The sequence below is a fragment of the Tauraco erythrolophus genome, chromosome W (genome assembly GCF_009769465.1).
Source record: "Tauraco erythrolophus isolate bTauEry1 chromosome W, bTauEry1.pri, whole genome shotgun sequence".
Taxonomy (NCBI): Eukaryota; Metazoa; Chordata; class Aves; order Musophagiformes; family Musophagidae; genus Tauraco; species Tauraco erythrolophus.
In genome coordinates, this window is record NC_141497.1 from 3,602,714 (window position 1) to 3,621,956 (window position 19,243).

A 19,243-nucleotide genomic window follows, 5' to 3' on the forward strand; every position below is an offset into this window, starting at 1 on the left:
AAACAGGGAACCTGGCTACCCAGGATATGCAGAAGGCTGAGGTTCTCAATGACTTCTTTGCCTCAGTCTTCACTGGCAAGAGCTCCAGCTGCACAGCCCAAGTCACAGAATCACAGAATGTTAGGGATTGGAAGGGACCTCAAAGGATCATCTAGTCCAATCCCCCTGCCGGAGCAAGACCACCTAGATCAGATCACACAAGAACGCGTCCAGGCAGGTTTTGAACATCTCCAGAGAAGGAGACTCCACAACCTCTCTGGGCAGCCTGTTCCAGTGTTCTGTTACCCATAGAATCATAGAATGGTTAGGGTTGGAAGGGACCTTAAAGATCATCTAGTTCCAACCCCCCTGCCATGGGCAGGGAAACCCTCCACTACACCAGGTTGCGCAAAGCCTCATCCAACCTGGCCTTGAACACTGCCAGGGATGGGGCATCCACAACTTCTCTGGGCAACCTGTTCCACTGCCTCACCACTCTCAGAGTGAAAAATTTCTTTCTTATATCTAACCTGAATCTGCCCTCTTTCAGTTTAAATCCATTGCCCCTTGTCCTATCACTACACACCCTTGTAAAAAGTCCCTCTCCAGCTTTCCTGTAGGCCCCCTTTAGGTACTGGAAAGCTGCTATAAGATCACCCCGGAGCCTTCTCTTCTCCAGGCTGAACAGCCCCAACTCTCTCAGCCTGTCTTCATAGCAGAGGTGCTCCAGCCCTCTGATCATCTTCGTGGCCCTCCTCTGGACTCGTTCCAGTAACTCTATGTCCTTCTTGTATTGGGGACTCCAGAGCTGAACACAGTATTCCAGGTGGGGTCTCACGAGAGCAGAGTAGAGGGGCAGAATCACTTCCCTCGACCTGCTGGCCACACTCCTTTTGATACAGCCCAGGATACGGTTGGCTTTCTGGGCTGCCAGTGCACATTGCCGGCTCATGTTGAGCTTCTCATCCACCAGCACTCCCAAGTCCTTTTCCTCAGGGCTACTCTCAATCCATTCTACGCCCAGCCTGTACTTGTGCATGGGATTGCCCCGACTTATGTGCAGGACCTTGCACTTGGCCTTGTTGAACTTCATGAGGTTCTCACAGGCCCACCTCTCCAGCCTGTCAAGGTCCCTCTGGATGGCATCCCTTCCCTCCAGCGTGTCCACAACACCACACAACTTGTTGTCATCTGCAAACTTGCTGAGGGTGCACTCAATCCCACTGCCCATGTCACGAACAAAGATGTTAAATAGCACTGGTCCCAGTACTGACCCCTGAGGAACACCACTCTTCACTGGCCTCCACTTGGACATTGAACCGTTGACCACAACTCTTTGAGTGCGACCATCCAGCCAATTCCTTATCCACCGAGTGGTCCATCCATCAAAACCACGTCTTTCCAGTTTAGAGATGAGGATGTCGTGTGGGACAGTATCAAATGCTTTGGATAAGTCCAGGTAGACAATGTCAGTTGCTCTTCCCCTATCCATCAATGCCGTAACCTCATCATAGAAGGCCACCAAATTAGTCAGGCAGGATTTGCCCTTAGTGAAGCCATGTTGGCTGTCACCAATCACCTCTTATTTTCTATGTGCCTTAGCATAGTCTCCAGGAGGATCTGCTCCATGATCTTGCCAGGCACAGAGGTGAGACTGACTGGCCTGTAGTTCCCTGGGTCTTCTTTTTTCCCTTTTTAAAGATGGGGGCTATGTTTCCCCGTTTCCAGTTGGTGGGAGCTTCACCAGATTGCCACGACTTCTCAAATATGATGGATAGTGGCTAAGCAACTTCATCTGCCAGTTCCCTCAGGCCCCGTGGATGTACCTCATCAGGTCCCATGGACTTGTCCACCTTCAGGTTCTTTAGATGGTCTCGAACCTGATCTTCTCCTACAGTGGGCAGTTCTTCATTCTCACAGTCCCTGCCTTTGCCTTCCGTGACTTGGGCCGTGCCGCTAGAGCTCTTGCCAGTGAAGACTGAGGCAAAGAAGTCATTGAGAACCTCTGCCTTCTCCATATCCTGGGTGACCAGATCTCTCGTTTCCTTCCGGAGAGGGCCTACATTTTCCCTAGATCTCTTTTTATCACTGACATATCTATAGAAGTTTTTCTTGTTGCCCTTGATGTCCCTGGCCAGATTTAACTCTATCAGGGCTTTGGCTTTCCTAACCTGATCTCTGGTTACTCGGACAATTTCTCTGTATTCTTCCCAGGCTACCTGTCCTTGCTTCCACCCTCTATAGGCTTTCTTTTTGTGCCTGAGTTGATCCAGGAGCTCCTTGTTCATCCATGCGGGCCTCCTGGTATTCCTACCTGACTTTCTCTTTGTTGGGATGCACCACTCCTGAGCTTGGAGGAGGTGATCCTTGAATATTAACCAGCTTTCTTGGGCCCCTCTTCCCTCCAGGGCCTCATCCCATTGTACTCTAGCGAGGAGATCCTTGAAGAGGCCAAAGTCTGCTTTCCTGAAATCCAGGGTAGTGAGCCTGATATGCACCCTCCTTGCTTCTCTAAGTATTTTGAATTCTACCATTTCATGATCGCTGCAGCCAAGGCTGTCCTTGAGCGTCACGTTCCCCACCAGCCCTTCACTGTTAGTGAGAACAAGGTCCAGCAAAGCACCTCTCCTCCTTGGTTCCTCTACCACTTGGAGAAGGAAGTTATCATCCATGCATTCCAGGAACCTCCTGGATTGCCTGTGCCCTGCTGTGTTGTCCTTCCAACAGATATCAGGGTGGTTGAAGTCCCCCATGAGGACCAGGGCTCGTGAACGTGAGGCAGCTCCTATCTGTCTGTAGAGGGCCTCATCCACCCAGTCCTCCTGGTCAGGTGGTCTGTAGCAGACCCCTACTACTATGTCCCCTGTCCGTGCTCTGCCTTTAATCCTAACCCATAAGCTCTCAGTCAGGACCTCATTTGTCCCCCGGTGCCGCTCCATGCACTCTAGCTGATCCTTAACATAGAGGGCAACTCCTCCTCCTCTTCTTCCTTGTCTATCCTTCCTAAAGAGCCTGTACCCTTCTATTCTGACACTCCACTCATAGGAGTCATCCCACCACGTCTCCGTGATGCCAATGAGATCATATCCCAGCAGGTGCGCACACACTTCTAACTCCTCTTTCTTATTCCCCATGCTGCGCGCATTGACATAAAGGCATTTAAGTTGGGCCCCAGATGAACCTGACTTCCTGGCTGGAGCAGCTGGAATTCCCTCCTTCTGTTGTACAGGTACTTCCAGCATGTCTTTATCATTCTTGATATTCCCCCCTTTCCCCTTCAATTCTAGTTTAAAGCCCTGTCAATGAGCCCTGCTAGCTTTTGCGCTAAGTCCCTGGTTCCCCTCTGAGAAAGGCAAGTCCCATCTGTTGCCATCAGACCTGGTTCAGTGAAAGCCTCCCCATGATCAAAGAAATCAAATCTCCGTCGATGGCACCAGCCTCTGAGCCATCTGTTAATCGAGTCTGTTTTTCTGTTCCTTTCTATATTGTTTCCTGCCACTAAAGGGATTGAAGAAAACACTACCTGGGCTCCTGACCCTTCGACCAATCGCTCCAATGCCCTAAAGTCCCTTTTGATGGCCTTTGGACTTCTCTCTGTTAGCTCATCAGTACCAACTTGCATTACCAGTAATGGATAATAATCAGAGGGCCGTACCAGACCAGGGAGTTTCCTAGTGACGTCCCTGACGCGGGCCCCAGGGAGGCAGCAGACTTCCCTGTGGGTTGGGTCCATTTGACATATTGGCCCCTCTGTTCCCTTCAGAAGGGAATCACCTATGACAATTACCCTCCTTTTTCTTTTAACAGAGGCAGTCAGAAATCGTGGAGCAGACTGACTCCCCTTAGGCAACCCTCCACGTGGGCCCTCGTCTATATTTTCCTCTTTTGATGAGGTTTTAATGCCAACGGCAGTCCGACCTGGCTTTGGAGACACCTCCAAGCAGGGACAGCCATCACCCTCCCTGTCATCCAGTTCCCCTTGCAGAGCACTTTACTTGTTACATAAGGACACCTGGGAGTCCTTACTGGGAAGAAGTTCTTCCTCATGTTTAAGCGGAACCTCCTATGTTAGAATCATAGAATCATAGAATCGTTAGGGCTGGAAGGGACCTTCAAAGGTCATCTAGTCCAACCCCCCTGCAAGGAACAGGGATATCTCCAACTAGATCAGGTTGCTCAGGGCCTCATCCAACCTGGCCTTGAACGTCTCCAGGGATGGAGCATCCACCACCTCTCTGGGCAACCTGTTCCAGTGTTCTACAACTCTCATGGTAAAAAATTTTTTCCTAATATCCAACCTGAATCTACCTCCCTCTATTTTAAAACCATTACCCCTTGTCCTATCACAACAGGCCCTCCTGAACAGCCTCTCCCCATCTTTCTTGTAGGCCCCCTTGAGGTACTGGAAGACCGCTATAAGGTCACCCCAGAGCCTCCTCTTCTCCAGGCTGAACAGCCCCAACTCTTTCAGCCTGTCCTCATAGGAAAGGTGCTCCAGCCCTCTTATCATCTTCGTGGCCCTCCTCTGGACCCTCTCCAACTGGTCCATGTCCTTCTTATGTTGGGGACTCCAGAACTGGACGCAATACTCCAAGTGAGGTCTCACGAGGGCAGAGTAGAGGGGGAGAATCACCTCCCTCGACCTGCTGGCCACGCTCCTCTTGATGCAGCCCAGGACGTGGTTGGCCTTCTGGGCCGCAAGAGCACATTGCCGGCTCATATTGAGCTTCTCGTCCACCAGTACTCCCAAGTCCTTCTCCTCAGGGCTGCTCACGATCCATTCTCCGCCCAGTCTGTATTTGTGCCTGGGATTGCCACGACCCAGATGTAGGACCTTGCACTTGGCCTGGTTAAACTTCATGAGGTTGGTACGGGCCCACCTCTCCAGCCTGTCGAGGTCCCTCTGGATGGCATCCCTCCCTTCCAGCGTGTCGACGGCACCACACAGCTTGGTGTCATCGGCGAACTTGCTGAGGGTGCACTCCATGCCACTGTCCACGTCACCGACAAAGATGTTGAAGAGGGCCGGGCCCAACACGGACCCCTGAGGGACGCCACTCGTGACCGGTCTCCACATGGACATCGAGCCGTTGACCACTACTCTCTGAGTGCGGCCATTGAGCCAATTCCTTATCCACCGAGTGGTCCATCCATCAAACCCATGCCTCTCTAGTTTAGGGAGAAGAATGTCGTGCGGGACAGTGTCAAAAGCTTTGCACAAGTCCAGGTAGATGACATCCGTTGGTCGACCCTTGTCCACCGATGCTGTCACCCCATCATAAAAGGCCACCAAGTTGGTCAGGCACGATCTGCCTTTGGTGAAGCCATGTTGGCTGTCACCCACCACCTCCTTGCTCTCCATGTGCCTTAGCATGGTTCCCAGGAGAATCTGCTCCATGACCTTGCCAGGCACAGAGGTGAGGCTGACCGGCCTGTAGTTGCCCGGGTCCTCCTTGTTCCCCTTTTTAAAAATGGGGGTTATGTTCCCTCTCTTCCAGTCATCGGGGACCTCGCCAGACCGCCACGACTTCTCAAATACAATGGCCAGTGGCTTGGCAACTTCATCCGCCAGTTCCTTCAGGACCCGCGGATGGATCTCATCAGGTCCCATGGACTTGTGCACCTTCAAGTTCCTCAGATGTTCTCGAACCTGCTCTTCAAGTACAGTGGGCGGTGGTTCATCCTCACAGTCCCTGCTAGTTCTTTCCACAGCTTGGGTGGTAAGACAAGAGGCTTTATCAGTGAAGACTGAGGCAAAAAAGTCATTGAGTACCTCAGCCTTCTCTATGTACCGGGTGACCAGAGCACCAGTATCCTTCCGGAGGGGGCCTACATTCTCCTTGGACTTCCTTTTGTCCCCTACATACCTATAGAAGCTTTTCTTATTGCTTTTTATATCCCTTGCCAAATTCAATTCCTTCAGGGCTTTAGCCTTCCTCACTTGATCCCTGGTCACTCATACAGCTTCTCTGTATTCCTCCCAGGCTATCTGTCTCCGCTTCCACCCTCTGTAGGCTAACCTCTTCATTTTCAGTTGGTCCAGGAGCTCCTTGCTCATCCACGCAGGCCTCCTGGTCTTTTTGCCCGACTTGTTCTTCATCGGGATGCACCTATGCTGAGCTTGGAGGAGGTGCTCCTTGAATGTGGACCAACTTTCCTGGGCCCCTCTTCCCTCCAGGGTCGCCTCCCACGGCACTTTGCCCATCAAGTCCTTGAAGAGGCCGAAGTCCGCCTTCTTGAAGTCTAGGGTACAGAGCTTGCTGAATGGTTTCCTTGCTGCCCCATGGATCTTGAACTCCACCGTGTCGTGGTCACTGCAGCCAAGGCTATCCTTAAGTTTCACATCGCCCACCAGTCCCTCCCTGTTGGTGAGCACAAGGTCAAGCATGGCACCCCTCCTTGTCGGCTCCTCTATCACCTGCAGGAATGTTCCAGCTTATATCCATTTCCCCTTGTCCTATCATTAGATGCCAGTGAGAAGAGCCTGGCTCCATCCTCATGACAGTCACCCTTTACATATTTATAAACATTAATGAGGTCTCCCCTCAGTCTCCTCCAAGCTAAAGAGACCCAGCTCCCTCAGCCTTTCCTCAGAAGGGAGATGCTCCACTCCCTTAATCATCTTTGTGGCCCTACGCTGGACTCTCTCAAGCAGTTCCTTGTCCTTCTTGAACTGAGGGGCCCAGAACTGGACACAATATTCCAGATGCGGCCTCACCAGTGCAGAGTAGAGGGGGAGGAGAACCTCTCTCGACCTACTAACCACACCCCTTCTAATACACCCCAGGATGCCATTGGCCTTCTTGGCCACAAGGGCACATTGCTGGCTCATGGTCATCCTGCTATCCACCAGAACCCCCAGGTCCCTTTCTCCTGTGCTGTTCCCCAACAGTTCCGTCCCCAACTTGTACTGGTACATGGGGTTGTTCTTACCCAAATGCAAGACTCTACACTTGCCCTTGTTGTATTTGATTAAATTTCTCCCTGCCCAACTCTCCAGCCTGTCCAGGTCTCTCTGAATGGCAGCACAGCCTTCAGGTGTGTCAGCCACTCCTCCCAGTTTAGTGTCATCAGCAAACTTGCTGACCATGCACTCTATGCATGCAGTTGTGAGGATGCCGTGGGAGACTGTGTCAAATGCTTTACTGAAGTCAAGATAGACCACATCCACTGCTCTACCATCATCCACCCACTGGGTGATGTCCTCATCAAAGGCTATCAGGTTTGTCAAGCACGACTTCCCCTTAGTGAAGCCATGTTGACTGCCCCTAATGACCCTCTTATCCTTGATATGCCTAGAGACAGCACCAAGGATAAGTTGTTCCATTATCTTTCCAGGGATGGAGGTGAGGCTGACTGGTCTATAGTTGCCTGGGTCTTCCTACTTGCCCTTTTTGAAAACCGGAGCGACATTTGCTTTCCTCCAGTCCTCAGGCACCTCTCTTGTTCCCCACGATTTAGCAAAGATGATGGCGAGTGGCCTGGCAATGACATCCGCCAGCTCCCTCAGCACCCGTGGGTGCATCCCATCAGGACCCGTGGACTTATGGATGGCCAGGTTGCTAAACTGGTCCCTAACCAAGTCCTCATCAACCAGGGTAGACTCCTCCTCTATCCTGACTTCCTCAGGAGCCTCAGGGTTGCAGGGCTCATCAGGATAGCCTCCAGCAGTATAGACTGAGGCAAAGAAGGCATTCACTAACTCTGCCTTCTTCTTATCCTCTGTCACCAGGGCACTCTCCTCATTCACCAGTGGGCCTACATTGCCTCTAGTGTTAGTTTTATCTGCAATGTATTTGAAGAAGCCTTTTTCTGTTGTCCTTGACCTTTCTTGCAAGGTTTAATTCCAAGGAGGTCTTAGCTTTCCTAGTTGCCTCCCTACATCCTCTGACAGCAGACCTATATTCCTCCCAAGTGGCCTGCCCCTCCTTCCATGATCTGTACACTCTCTTTTTCCACTTGAGTTTGCCCAACAGTAAGTAAGTCGCACAAGGCAAAGGCAGGGACTGGGAGAATGAAGAACCGCCCACTGTAGGAGAAGATCATGTTCGAGACCATCTAAAGAACCCGAAGGTGGATAAGTCCATGGGACCTGATGAGGTGCATCTGCAGGTCCTGAGGGAACTGGCGGATGAAGTTGCTAAGCCGCTATCCATCATATTTGAGAAGTCGTGGCAGTCTGGTGAAGTTGCCACTGACTGGAAAAGGGGAAACATAGCCCCCATCTTTAAAAAGGGAAAAAAAGAAGACCCAGGGAACTACAGGCCAGTCAGTCTCACCTCTGTGCCTGGCAAGATCATGGAGCAGATCCTCCTGGAAGCTATGCTAAGGCACATGGAGGGATAAAAGGAGGTGACTGGTGACAGCCAACATGGTTTCACTAAGGGCAAATCCTGCCTGAAAAATTGAGTAGCCTTCTATAATGGGGTTACAGCATTGGTAGATAAGGGAAGAGTCAATGACATCATCTACCTGTATTGTCCAAAGCATTTGATACTATCCCATACAAAATCCTTATCTCTGAATTGGAGACACAGATTTGATGGATGGACCACTCGTTGGATAAGGAATTGGCTGGATGGTCGCACTTAGAGAGTTGCAGTCAACGGCTTGATGTCCAAGTGGAGGCCAGTGACGAGTGGTGTTCCTCCGGGGTCAGTGTTGGGGCCGGTGCTATTTAACATCTTTGTTCGTGACATGGACAGTGGGATCGAGTGCACCCTCAGCAAGTTTGCAGATGACACCAAGCTGTGTGGTGTTGTGGACATGCTGGAGGGAAGGGATGCCATCCAGAGGGACCTTGACAGGCTGGAGAGGTGGACCTGTGAGAACCTCATGAAGTTCAACAAGGCCAAGTGCAAGGTCCTGCACATGGGTCGGGGCAATCCCAAGCACAAGTACAGGCTGGGCGGAGAATGGATTGAGAAGCAGCCCGGATGAAAAGGACTTGCGGGTGTTGGTGGATGAGAAGCTCAACGTGAGCTGGCAATGTGCGCTGGCAGCCCAGAAAGCCAGCCGCATCCTGGGCTGCATCTCAAGAAGTGTGGCCAGAATTTCGAGGGAGATGATCCTGCCCCTCTGCTCTCGTGAGACCCCCTCCCCCTGCAGTGCTGCATTCAACTCTGGGGTCCCCAACACAAGAACGACATGGAGCTGTTGGAGCAGGTCCATAGGAGGGCCCTCAAGATGATGAGAGGGCTGGAGCACTTCTGCTATGAAGACAGGTTGAGAGAGTTGGGGTTGTTCAATCTGGAGAAGAGGAGATTCCTGGGAGATCTTATAGCAGTTTTTCAATATCTGAAGGGGGCCTACAGGAAAGCCGGAGAGGGACTTTTTACAAGGGCATGCAGTGACAGGACAAGGGGCAATGGCTTTAAACTGAAAGAGGGGAGATTTAGATTAGATCTAAAGAAGAAATTTTTCACTCAGAGGGTGGTGAGGAACTGGAACAGGTTGCCCAGAGAAGTTGTGGATGCCCCATCCCTGGCAGTGTTCAAGGCCAGGTTGGATGAGGCTTTGAGCAATCTGGTGTAGTGGAGGGTGTTCCTGCCCATGGCAGGGGGGTTGGAACTAGATGATCTTTGAGGTCCTTTCCAACCCTAAGCATTTAATGGTTCTATGTTCTGAAAGTTATAGGTAGTGGTCAGCTTTACAAGTCATTGCAAGTGAGAAATAGTTTCCGTTTTTACTGTGAGAGAGATGAAACTCGCTTGAAAGAGGAGTGGAAAGCTGTTTGGAATTAGAAGAAATAGTAAACATCCAACTGTCTTTACTGATGTCATTAACGATTCAGAAATACTTTTGAGTTACAACTGATGGGAAATTTCAATGAGTTAAAGTAGGCATGTTGACCACAGAAGCTATACAAAAGATGATGTTCAAGGCAAATAATTTTAATTGCAAATAGCAAGAATATCGAAGTTCTGAAAAAAATAGCTTTTTCTCTACCAAAACCAGTCACTTCATTCAGTTTTGTTGTCTGTGTAATATTGGGATTCTCCTATATTTCTTTTTATCCTTTAAGAATATTAAGCCCACAAAAAGAACATTTTGTTTAATTAGCAACAAATAATGAAACAAATCAATAAATTATAAAGGCAAAAAGGGCTGTTATGAACAACTGTGAGCTGCATAAGTCTGGCTATCTGTATCTTCTGCATTAACTTCACTTTCAAATGTATCTTAAAATTAAGATTTCCATTGACATAACACTGTACTTGTTAACATCTTTTTCCTTATGTTTCTTCCTTCACTTCTGAGAACTGTGCCACCTTGAGTTTTTTACCATTAACTCTTTCAGAATTGCGCTAACTCCTCTGTATTCCAACCCTGCTTTCTTCCTGCTTTTTTGTTGCTGATCTAAATATTTCACGAGCTAATTAGTTGACTTCAGCAATACAAATTTTAAAATATTTATTTCAAAACAAGTATAAGTCATTGCTGATAAGGGGAAGGGTTTGAAATTAGGTAATTGCTTTGTTACCTTTTTATGTGGTTTATGTATAGCTTTAAATAGAAATCTCTAATGTCTTGAATCAGAGTTATTCGGTGGTGAAATTTTGTTATGGCATTTCACCATTTCGATATGCCCCTGAATGTTTTTATAGGTCATCCTAGACTTTCTTTTAATAGTGACTTTAAAAGCCTTGGATCAGATTGGATGTGTGACATTTGACACTTTTTTTTTGGTACTAATTTATAGGCAGCAGTTAAATTGAAAAAAGCTACAGATACCTATAAACTATATGTGGAGAAATATGCTGCGGTTAAATCTGTTTTTGAACAGAAAATGTCAGAAACTGCACAGGTAAGTGTTATATTAAATGAGTTACCTTTAAAATATATTAATATGTGTTCTATTTCATCTCTCTGAAGATATCTGCAATCAAAGCTTGTGAACAATTGGTTCAGGATAGAATGATCTCCATTGGAAATTGATATGAACAATGTCAGAAGTAATAAGTTTGAATGACAAACATTGACCATGTATGTTGTGATGGCAGTGTCCTTGATAGAAACAGTTGAACACTAGTACTCTAGAAAAACTTTTTGAAGAAATTTTTAGAAAGTTTTGGAAGTATTGTAGGTGCATTGTGATCATATGGGAAATCCTGTGAATTGCTGGGGAGCCAGAACCCATAAGAGTTTTAAAACTGGGATCCATCATGGTTTTTTCATTATTGTTCTGGCAAAACACTTCAGTAACAGCTCGTTAAAGCGTCTTCCCAGGGTTTATGAGGTGGTCAAAAGCCTCTACATCAATTGAAATTTCTGGGGTTTTTTAAAAGATGTTTTAATCTGTATTTCAGAGGATATCAAGTTCTCTGTATGATCGCACATGCTGCTGCTTGTTAGGTTTTAAAGTGTTTGGGTTTTTTTTCAAATCTGATAGCAGACTTTTTTCCACTGCCCTAGATTTCAAAAATCAAACCTCACGGTTTCTGCTTTTAGTAGTAATATTTAGTTGAGGACTGGTTGGCATATTTATTTGTATATGTTTCTTGGTTTGGTAAAGCTTTTACGAGATAGGAATTTTCTTATTGGTTGAAGATTCTTTGCTCTCTTTCTTAGTTTCAAAGTTTATTTTTTTAGGCATAGATGGAACTATTAGGGAGACTCAGTCATACTTTAATTACTAACGTAGAAGTGGAAAAATGTTCAGGTTTTCCTTAACTGAATCCTATGACTGGAGTGTCAGAATGGAAGGACACAGGCTCTATAGGAAGGATAGGCAGGGGAGAAGAGGAGGAGGGGTTGCCCTTTATGTCAAAGACCAGCTGGAGTGCATGGAGCTGCACCTGGGGATGGATGAGGAGCCAACTGAGAGCTTATGGGTCAGGATTAAAGGGAGGGCAGGGACAGGGGACATAGTAGTGGGAGTCTGCTATAGTCAACCTGACCAGGAAGACCCAGTGGATGGGGCCCTCTACAGACAGATAGGAGCAGCCTCACATTCACGAGCCCTGGTCCTCATGGGGGACTTCAACCACCCCGATATCTGTTGGAGGGACAACATAGCAGGGCATAGGCAATCCAGGAGGTTCCTTGAATGCATGGATGATAACTTCCTTCTCCAAGTGGTAGAGGAACCAATGAGGAGAGGTGCTTTGCTGGACCTTGTTCTTCCCAACATGGAGGGACTGATGGAGAACATAAAGCTCAAGGGCAGCCTTGGCTGCAGTGACCATGAAATGGTGGAATTCAAGATCCTTAGGGCGGCAAGGAGGGAGCACAGGAAGCTCACTGCCCTGGATTTCAGGAGAGCAGACTTTGGCCTCTTCAGGGATCTCCTTGGCAGACTTCCATGCGATAAAGCCCTGGAGAGAAGAGGGGCCCAAGAAATATTCAAGGATCACCTCTTCCAATCTCAGGAGCGGTGCATCCCAACAAAGAGAAAGTCAGGTAGGAATGCCAGGAGGCCTGCCTGGATGAACAAGGAGCTCCTGGGGCAACTCAAACACAAAAAGGAAACCTACAGAGGGTAAAAGCAAGGACAGGTAGCCTGAGAGGAATACAGAGAAATTGTCCGAGCAACCAGGGATCAGGTTGGGAAAGCTAAAGCCCTGATAGAGTTAAATCTGGCCAGGGACATCAAGGGCAACAAGAAAAACTTCTATAGATATGTCAGTGATAAAAAGAGATCTAGGGAAAATGTGGGTCCTCTCCGGAAGGAAACGGGGGACCTGGCTACCTGGGATATGGAGAAGGCTGAGGTTCTCAATGATTTCTTTGCCTCAGTCTTCACTGGCAAGAGCTCCAGCTGCACAGCCCAAGTCACGGAATGTAAAGACAGGGACTGTGAGAATGAAGAACCACCCACTGTAGGAGAAGATCAGGTCTGACACCATCTAAGGAACCTGAAGGTGTGCAAGTCCATGGGACCTGATGAGGTGCATCCGCGGATCCTGAGGGAACTGGTGGATGAAGTTGCTAAGCCAGTATCCATCATATCTGAGAAGATGTGGCAATCTGGTGAAGTTCCCACTGACTGGAAAAGGGGAAATATAGCCTCCATCTTTAAAAAGGGGAAAAAAGAAGACCCAGGGAACTACAGGCCAGTCAGTCTCACCTCTGTGCCTGGCAAGATCATTGTGCAGAACCTCCTGGTTGGAGAGACATGGATTTGATGGATGGACCACTCGGTGGATAAGGAATTGGCTGGATGGTCGCACTCAGAGAGTTGCAGTCAACGGTTCAATGTCCATGTGGAGGCCAGTGACGTGTGGTGTTCCTCTGGGGTCAGTACTGGGGCTGGTGCTGTTTAACATCTTTGTTGGTGACATGGACAGTGGGATCAAGTGCACCCTCAGCAAGTTTGCAGATGACATCAAGCTGTGTGGTGTTGTGGACACACTGGAGGGAAGGGATGCCATCCAGAGGGACCTTGACAGGCTGGCGAGCTGGGCCTGTGAGAACCTCATGAAGTTCAACAAGGCCAAGTGCAAGGTCCTGTGCATGGGTTGGGGCAATCCCAAGAACAAGTACAGGCTGGGCGGAGAATGGATTGAGAGCAGCCCTGAGGAGGACCTGGGAGTGCTGGTTGATGAGAAGCTCAACATGAGCCGGCAATATGTGCTTGCAGCCCAGAAAGCCAACCATGTCCTGGGCTGCATCCAAAACAGTGTGGCCAGCAGGTCGAGGGAGGTGATTCTGCCCCTCTACTCAACTCTCGTGAGACCCCACCTGGAATACTGTGTTCAGCTCTGGAGTCCCCAACACAAGAAGGACATGGAGCTGCTGGAGCGAGTCCAGAGGAGGCCACGAAGATGATCCGAGGGCTGAAGCACCTCTGCTATGAAGACAGGTTGAGAGAGTTGGGGCTGTTCAGCCTGGAGAAGAGAAGGCTCTAGGGAGACCTTCTATTAGCTTTCCAGTACCTAAAGGGGCCTACAGGAAAGCTGGAGAGGGACTTTTTACAAGGGCGTGTAGTGATAGGACACGGGGCAATGGCTTTAAACTGAAAAAGGGCAGATTTAGATTAGGTCTAAGGAAGAAATTTTTCACTTAAAGGGTGGTGAGGCAGTGGAACAGGTTGCCCAGAGACATTGTGGCTGCCCCATCCCTGGAAGTGTTCAAGGCCAGGTTGGATGAGGCTTTGGGCAACCTGGTGTAGTGGAGGATGTTCCTGCCCATGGCAGGGGGGTTGGAACTAGATGGTCTTTGAGGTCCCTTCCAACCCAAACCATTCTATGGTTCTGAGTTCCTCCTTTGTTTATCTACCTTGCTCTGGAAGTTATTGAACCCCCACTGAATTAAATCCTGTGAATGCTTCCGAACCACTTCAGAGCAATTTCAGTCAGGTTGCTATAAATCTTTTAGTCTCACTACAACTGTCTGCTTTTTATTCTTTACCTCTAGAAGAAAGAGACTGTGTTTACAGTGTTTGACTTATTAACAAATATGACTTAAATAAACTGGCCTTGCTAAAATTGCTCTGGAAACTTGTCTCCAATGAGCAAGAAAGCTGTGATTAATGAAAAGGAATTCTCGTTTTGAACTGACAGAAGATAATCATGAAGATTATTTGAAATGGATTTTATTGTCAGTGAATTATTGAAGGAAAATGTAGGGACTTTCAGAAAGCAAATTAACTGGAGTTTTCATAATGTCTCATAAAAGTCATTTGAACATTTCACTACAACAGAAGAATGAAAAAAGTCATGGTTTATTTTTTATCTAGAGACAGAATATGAAGATACTTTTTGTTCAGCTTTGTTCGTGTTATTAGGTGGGCATTAGGTATTTAAACAAGGCTGAGCTGTAGAGAGAGAAAAAAATAATCTTTTTACTATACTTGGTGTTACAGCTGGGAAAACATGACAATGCTTTTGGGCTATTTGTTTTGCAATACAAAAATGATAGAAATTTACCTCTCACTACAAACCATGATTTTGTAAATAACCTTAATTCCTTAACTGCAAGAACCCTTTTACTCAGAATTTAAATTTTCACTTAATGTGATAATGGACATCTGGAAACTCTTAATACCTTCCATAGCTATCCATATTGGAAATGAAAATTGTAATTCTGCCAGTATAAGTCCTATCTGTGGAATTTGTTTTAAGTATAATGACATAGCCGCATCTGCAGTTTGGTTGCAGGGGGAATACTTTAAAGATGATGCAGTAGGAAAAATAACAACACTCATGAATATGTGGAAGCCCACTTCTGAATCAGTGGTGCCTTAGATTATTTTAATTTGAGTATGTTTCACTTGAAATATACTTATTCTGAGAACAAAATAAATGAGTGGTGTGAACGTTCTCACCTGTTTCAGTGCAAAACCAATTGGCTTAACTTAAATCTGTCTTAAGCTGTTGAGATAACATTTTTCTGAGGATGCGAATGCTTTGAATTGTTGTGACTTTATTCAAGATAATCATGTAGTAATGTTCTCTTTTCTTAGTTAAACTCCACCATTCCTGTTCCGTAAATTTTACATATTTTTCTTTTTTTGTCATTTACTATCTTACCTGCAGTTATCAAAGTGACGTGGCTTGTGATACGTGATTTTGAGAGGTTGAATTTAGAAACATGATCTTCCTAGTCTTAAATTGCAAGTTATGTTTTTTTGCTGCAATAAACATGGAAGGTTTTTTGTGACTAAAGATGTAGGAAAATATAATTCACTACTTTGTTTAGATGCTGGATTTAGCAGAAATTCTTCATGTTGAAAGATTTTCTGAGTAAAACTATGGTTGAATTATACAATTGCTATGCACTTGTTTAGAAAACGTCTCATTTGCCAATTCCACCTTTTTAAAAGCTTTTTTTTTATAATCGCATAACAGTCAATTATTGGAATGGATCAAATAGGTGAAAGTGCTAAGTTAATCTTTGAAAGTCCTGTTGTAACTAGAACTGAATGCAGTTGACTGGACAAATTTGCTGTTGAGCAGTCTGCATATAAATAAAGTTCAAGTATGAGTAATAATTCTTCACATTTTAAAACTTATAGGAATATGTGCATGTTTATAAAAAGGAATAATGCTTACTTAAACTGTGTATGCTGAGTTGGATCCTGTTGATGAGTTTTCATTTTTTTATTGTAGCTTAAATTGCTAAGAATTGACTTGAATTTGTTGGGTCATAAACATTACAGATTCATTTCAGTACATCTTTTCAAAATGGACTGATCTTTCAAAAGTGAAAGTAAACAATTTGGTTAATGATTATATCTGTGCTATTGTCGTGGTTTAGGCCAGCCGGCAACTAAACTTCACATAACCACTCACTCGCCCTCTGCCACCCACAGGGAATGGGGAAAAGGGAAGGAGACTCGTGGGTTGAGATAAGAACAATTTAATAATAATAATATATGTAAGTATAATGATAATATATACAAACAAGTGATGCACAGTGTAACTGCTCACCACCTGGTGACCAAGACCTGTCCTATCCCAGCTAACGATCCTGAAACAGAGAAGTCTCGACACCACAATCCTGAATGAACGAGAGGCTTGAAAAGAGAGAGAGATATAGCACTCTGAGAGTGAGAGCCCCTGGAAGAGCAAAAGCCCTTGTTCCCAGTCAACCCTCACTTTTATACTGGGCATGACGCTGCATGATATGGAATACTAATTGGCCAGTTTGGCCCTCAATCCTAAGTCTAAGTACAAATCATAAGGAGAGTTGTGGACCCCTTGTCCCGGCTATGCTCCCCCCCCATCCTGCTATGCTCCTGCACACTGGCAAGAACCCGGCAGCTGAAAAGTCCTTGAGGCCTCAGTGCCAACTACAAACATCAGTGCGCTGTCAGCGTTCTTCTCAGAGCAAGTCTCAGACTAAAACCAAAACACGGAGCCCTTCTGGCTGTTAAAAAGAAAAATTAAATCTGTCCCAGCTGAAACCAGGACTGATATGAATGATGTGGTTGTATCATAGTATCTAGATAGCTTTAGTCTTTTATCAGACTCCTTTGTGTTACGTACTGTACAAGGCCAAGATGGCTTCTACTTTAAATCTTAAGTATAAAACAATAAACAAGAAATAAGGAAGCAATCGAGAGGAGAGACTTGCTGTCCACTGCCATAAGAGCCAAAACCCAAAAGCTCTGAATGGCCAGCTGTTTTGATAGAATAGTCTAAAGGAAAATGTTTATGCGGAGCTCAAACCAAACATAAAGGAAGTGGCATTGGCATAATCTCAAAAGCTGACTTTGAGTTTAGGTAAAAATTAGGTAGTGGAAACAGGCTGAAAGATCACATTGCGTACAGATGTTGACACCTTGATAGCGATTGAGAGCAGATATTGTAGAGATGGACCATAGATAGCTTTGAAAGCAAAATAATATAGTTCATGTAATCAGACAGTCAGTAAAAGAAGTAACATCATAGAACAGGCTACAGAGGATGACCATATCCTCTGTAATTAAGAGGAAGGCTGCTTGAGGGAAAAAAAAAATAATTTTAATCTGCTTAATTGATGACTAAGGACATATAAGTATGGCAAAAGAAAGATTGAGAGTTTGGAAGTTAAGAGGCATTTGACTTGTCTGTATGGAGTTTTACTTGTTTTTTATGAATCAGAGTACGAGGAGGTGTGAAATGTGGAGCGATAGTCTTCAAAGAACCCTGTAAAAACTGGAGAGAGGATTAAGTGGTGCTCCAAAGTTACATAAGTAACTAGGTACTAGGATAGAGCGAGGAGTAAACACAGATTTCAAGATGACTATGGTTGACTGTTGGGGAGGATTAGGACATTTTTAGTTCTGATCTTTGGCTAGAAAGGGATCATTAGAGACATTGGAAATGGGTTTTAAAATGGGTGTCAGGTGGAAGCCTGGGTAAGATGGAACAGGAGGACAAATTCCAGACAAACTGCAAAGCTTTTATACAGTTAGTTTAAAGATCAAACAAATGAATCACATTTAAAGAAGCAAAGGATATAGATTTAACTAGAGAAAAAGAAAGCATGTGTATGTTGTAAGCAGGAAGAGAGGGTGATAAGGAGGAGGTGCAAAACAGATCCAGAAATAGGTTTTCTGGGGTTAGATGAAAAAACAAAACTCTTCAGTTATGAGAAAAAAGTTGGGGTTTTTTTTTAGTTTTTTTAAACACCCTCCAATCTTATTTTCTTTTGGTAGAAATAGGTCTGACTTTAAATCTTAATTTATCTTAATTTTTTTTAAAAGAGTAAGCAAAAAAAGTTGGATAGTGGTTCTAAAAGGATATTATAAAGTACATTATTTCATAAATCTGAATTCTGCACCTTCCTTTTTTAAACACTGTAATTACCATGATCAAATTTTTTTCTGTTTAGTATATTTAATTATTAAAATTTAAGGTTTAATATTTCAAGAATTATTTTCATTATGAATAATTGCTTCTATTGGTTTACAGAAATTTCAAGACATTGAAGAAACACACCTTCTTCATATGAAAGAGATTATAGAATCATTGTCAGATACCATAAAAGAAATTCATTTACAAGTAGGAGAGGTAATTTTCATATTATTGTTTGTTTAGATCATGCTACATGTTTCATTTAATAGTTCAGAAAAATATTTCTTATTGCGTTTGTGGTAATTACAAGATCACATCTTTTAAATGATGGTAACTTTTAAAACCAATATGAGTAGGAGGAGACAAACAGAAATGATCCACAGAATTCAAAGGACTTTAAAGCAGATGTGGTTCTTTTTACCACAGATATCAAACATTACGTGAGTGCTGAACTTGTTTGAGATATTTGAAGGAGATTTGAACATCTACTAAATTGCTGCTTTGGTCTTTAGTGATGTTTCTATATGTGTATTCTCTTTTGTTATTCAAGCCTCTCGGAAATTTTTTATTAAATGGATCATCCTCTAATTTTGTTCATTGTATTGAAAATCTTTTTAATATCTAAATTCAACATAAACTGAGTTTTTTACTGCTTCTTGTTTGTACTTATAAGTTCAGTATCACAAATTGTACAAAATAAGACTGAATAATTGTTAAATGTTGTGTTAACAGAAAACAAAATATTTTTACAATTTAGAGAATTGTTAGTGTATTTCAAAGTTCTGTTCCGTAGATACTAATTAGCATCCATTTCACACATTTCAGGATACTTGTGCTTTTCTTTAACTAAAACTTGAAATTATATCAGTCTGAAAAGCTTCCAAATTTTTGATAAACTTGGGGTTTTTATGAGCAAAAGACCTTCAATAGCTGTGTTAAAAGAAGCTTTTATAGTATCTTTTCTTTAGATGCAAATTGATTTAATTAATAATTCTATAAGTAGTCTTTAATTTTTGATGTTCTGAAATGTAGTTTTATTT

At 44.9% G+C, this 19,243-nt stretch overlaps 1 protein-coding gene across 4 annotated transcripts in view; it reads left to right on the plus strand.

Annotated features, from left to right (window-relative positions):
* The window catches only part of LOC104379675 (F-BAR domain only protein 2-like), a 140,645-nt gene that overhangs the window by 35,051 nt on the left and 86,351 nt on the right, over positions 1-19,243 (plus strand). For 3 of the 4 annotated variants that reach the window (XM_086630249.1, XM_086630251.1, XM_086630250.1), the window contains exons 6-7: positions 10,682-10,786; positions 18,321-18,419. In XM_086630249.1, coding sequence (XP_086486375.1) covers positions 10,682-10,786; positions 18,321-18,419 — 204 coding nt within the window. The remainder of the gene's footprint in view (positions 1-10,681; positions 10,787-18,320; positions 18,420-19,243) is intronic. The other variant, XM_086630252.1, reaches the window with a different exon arrangement.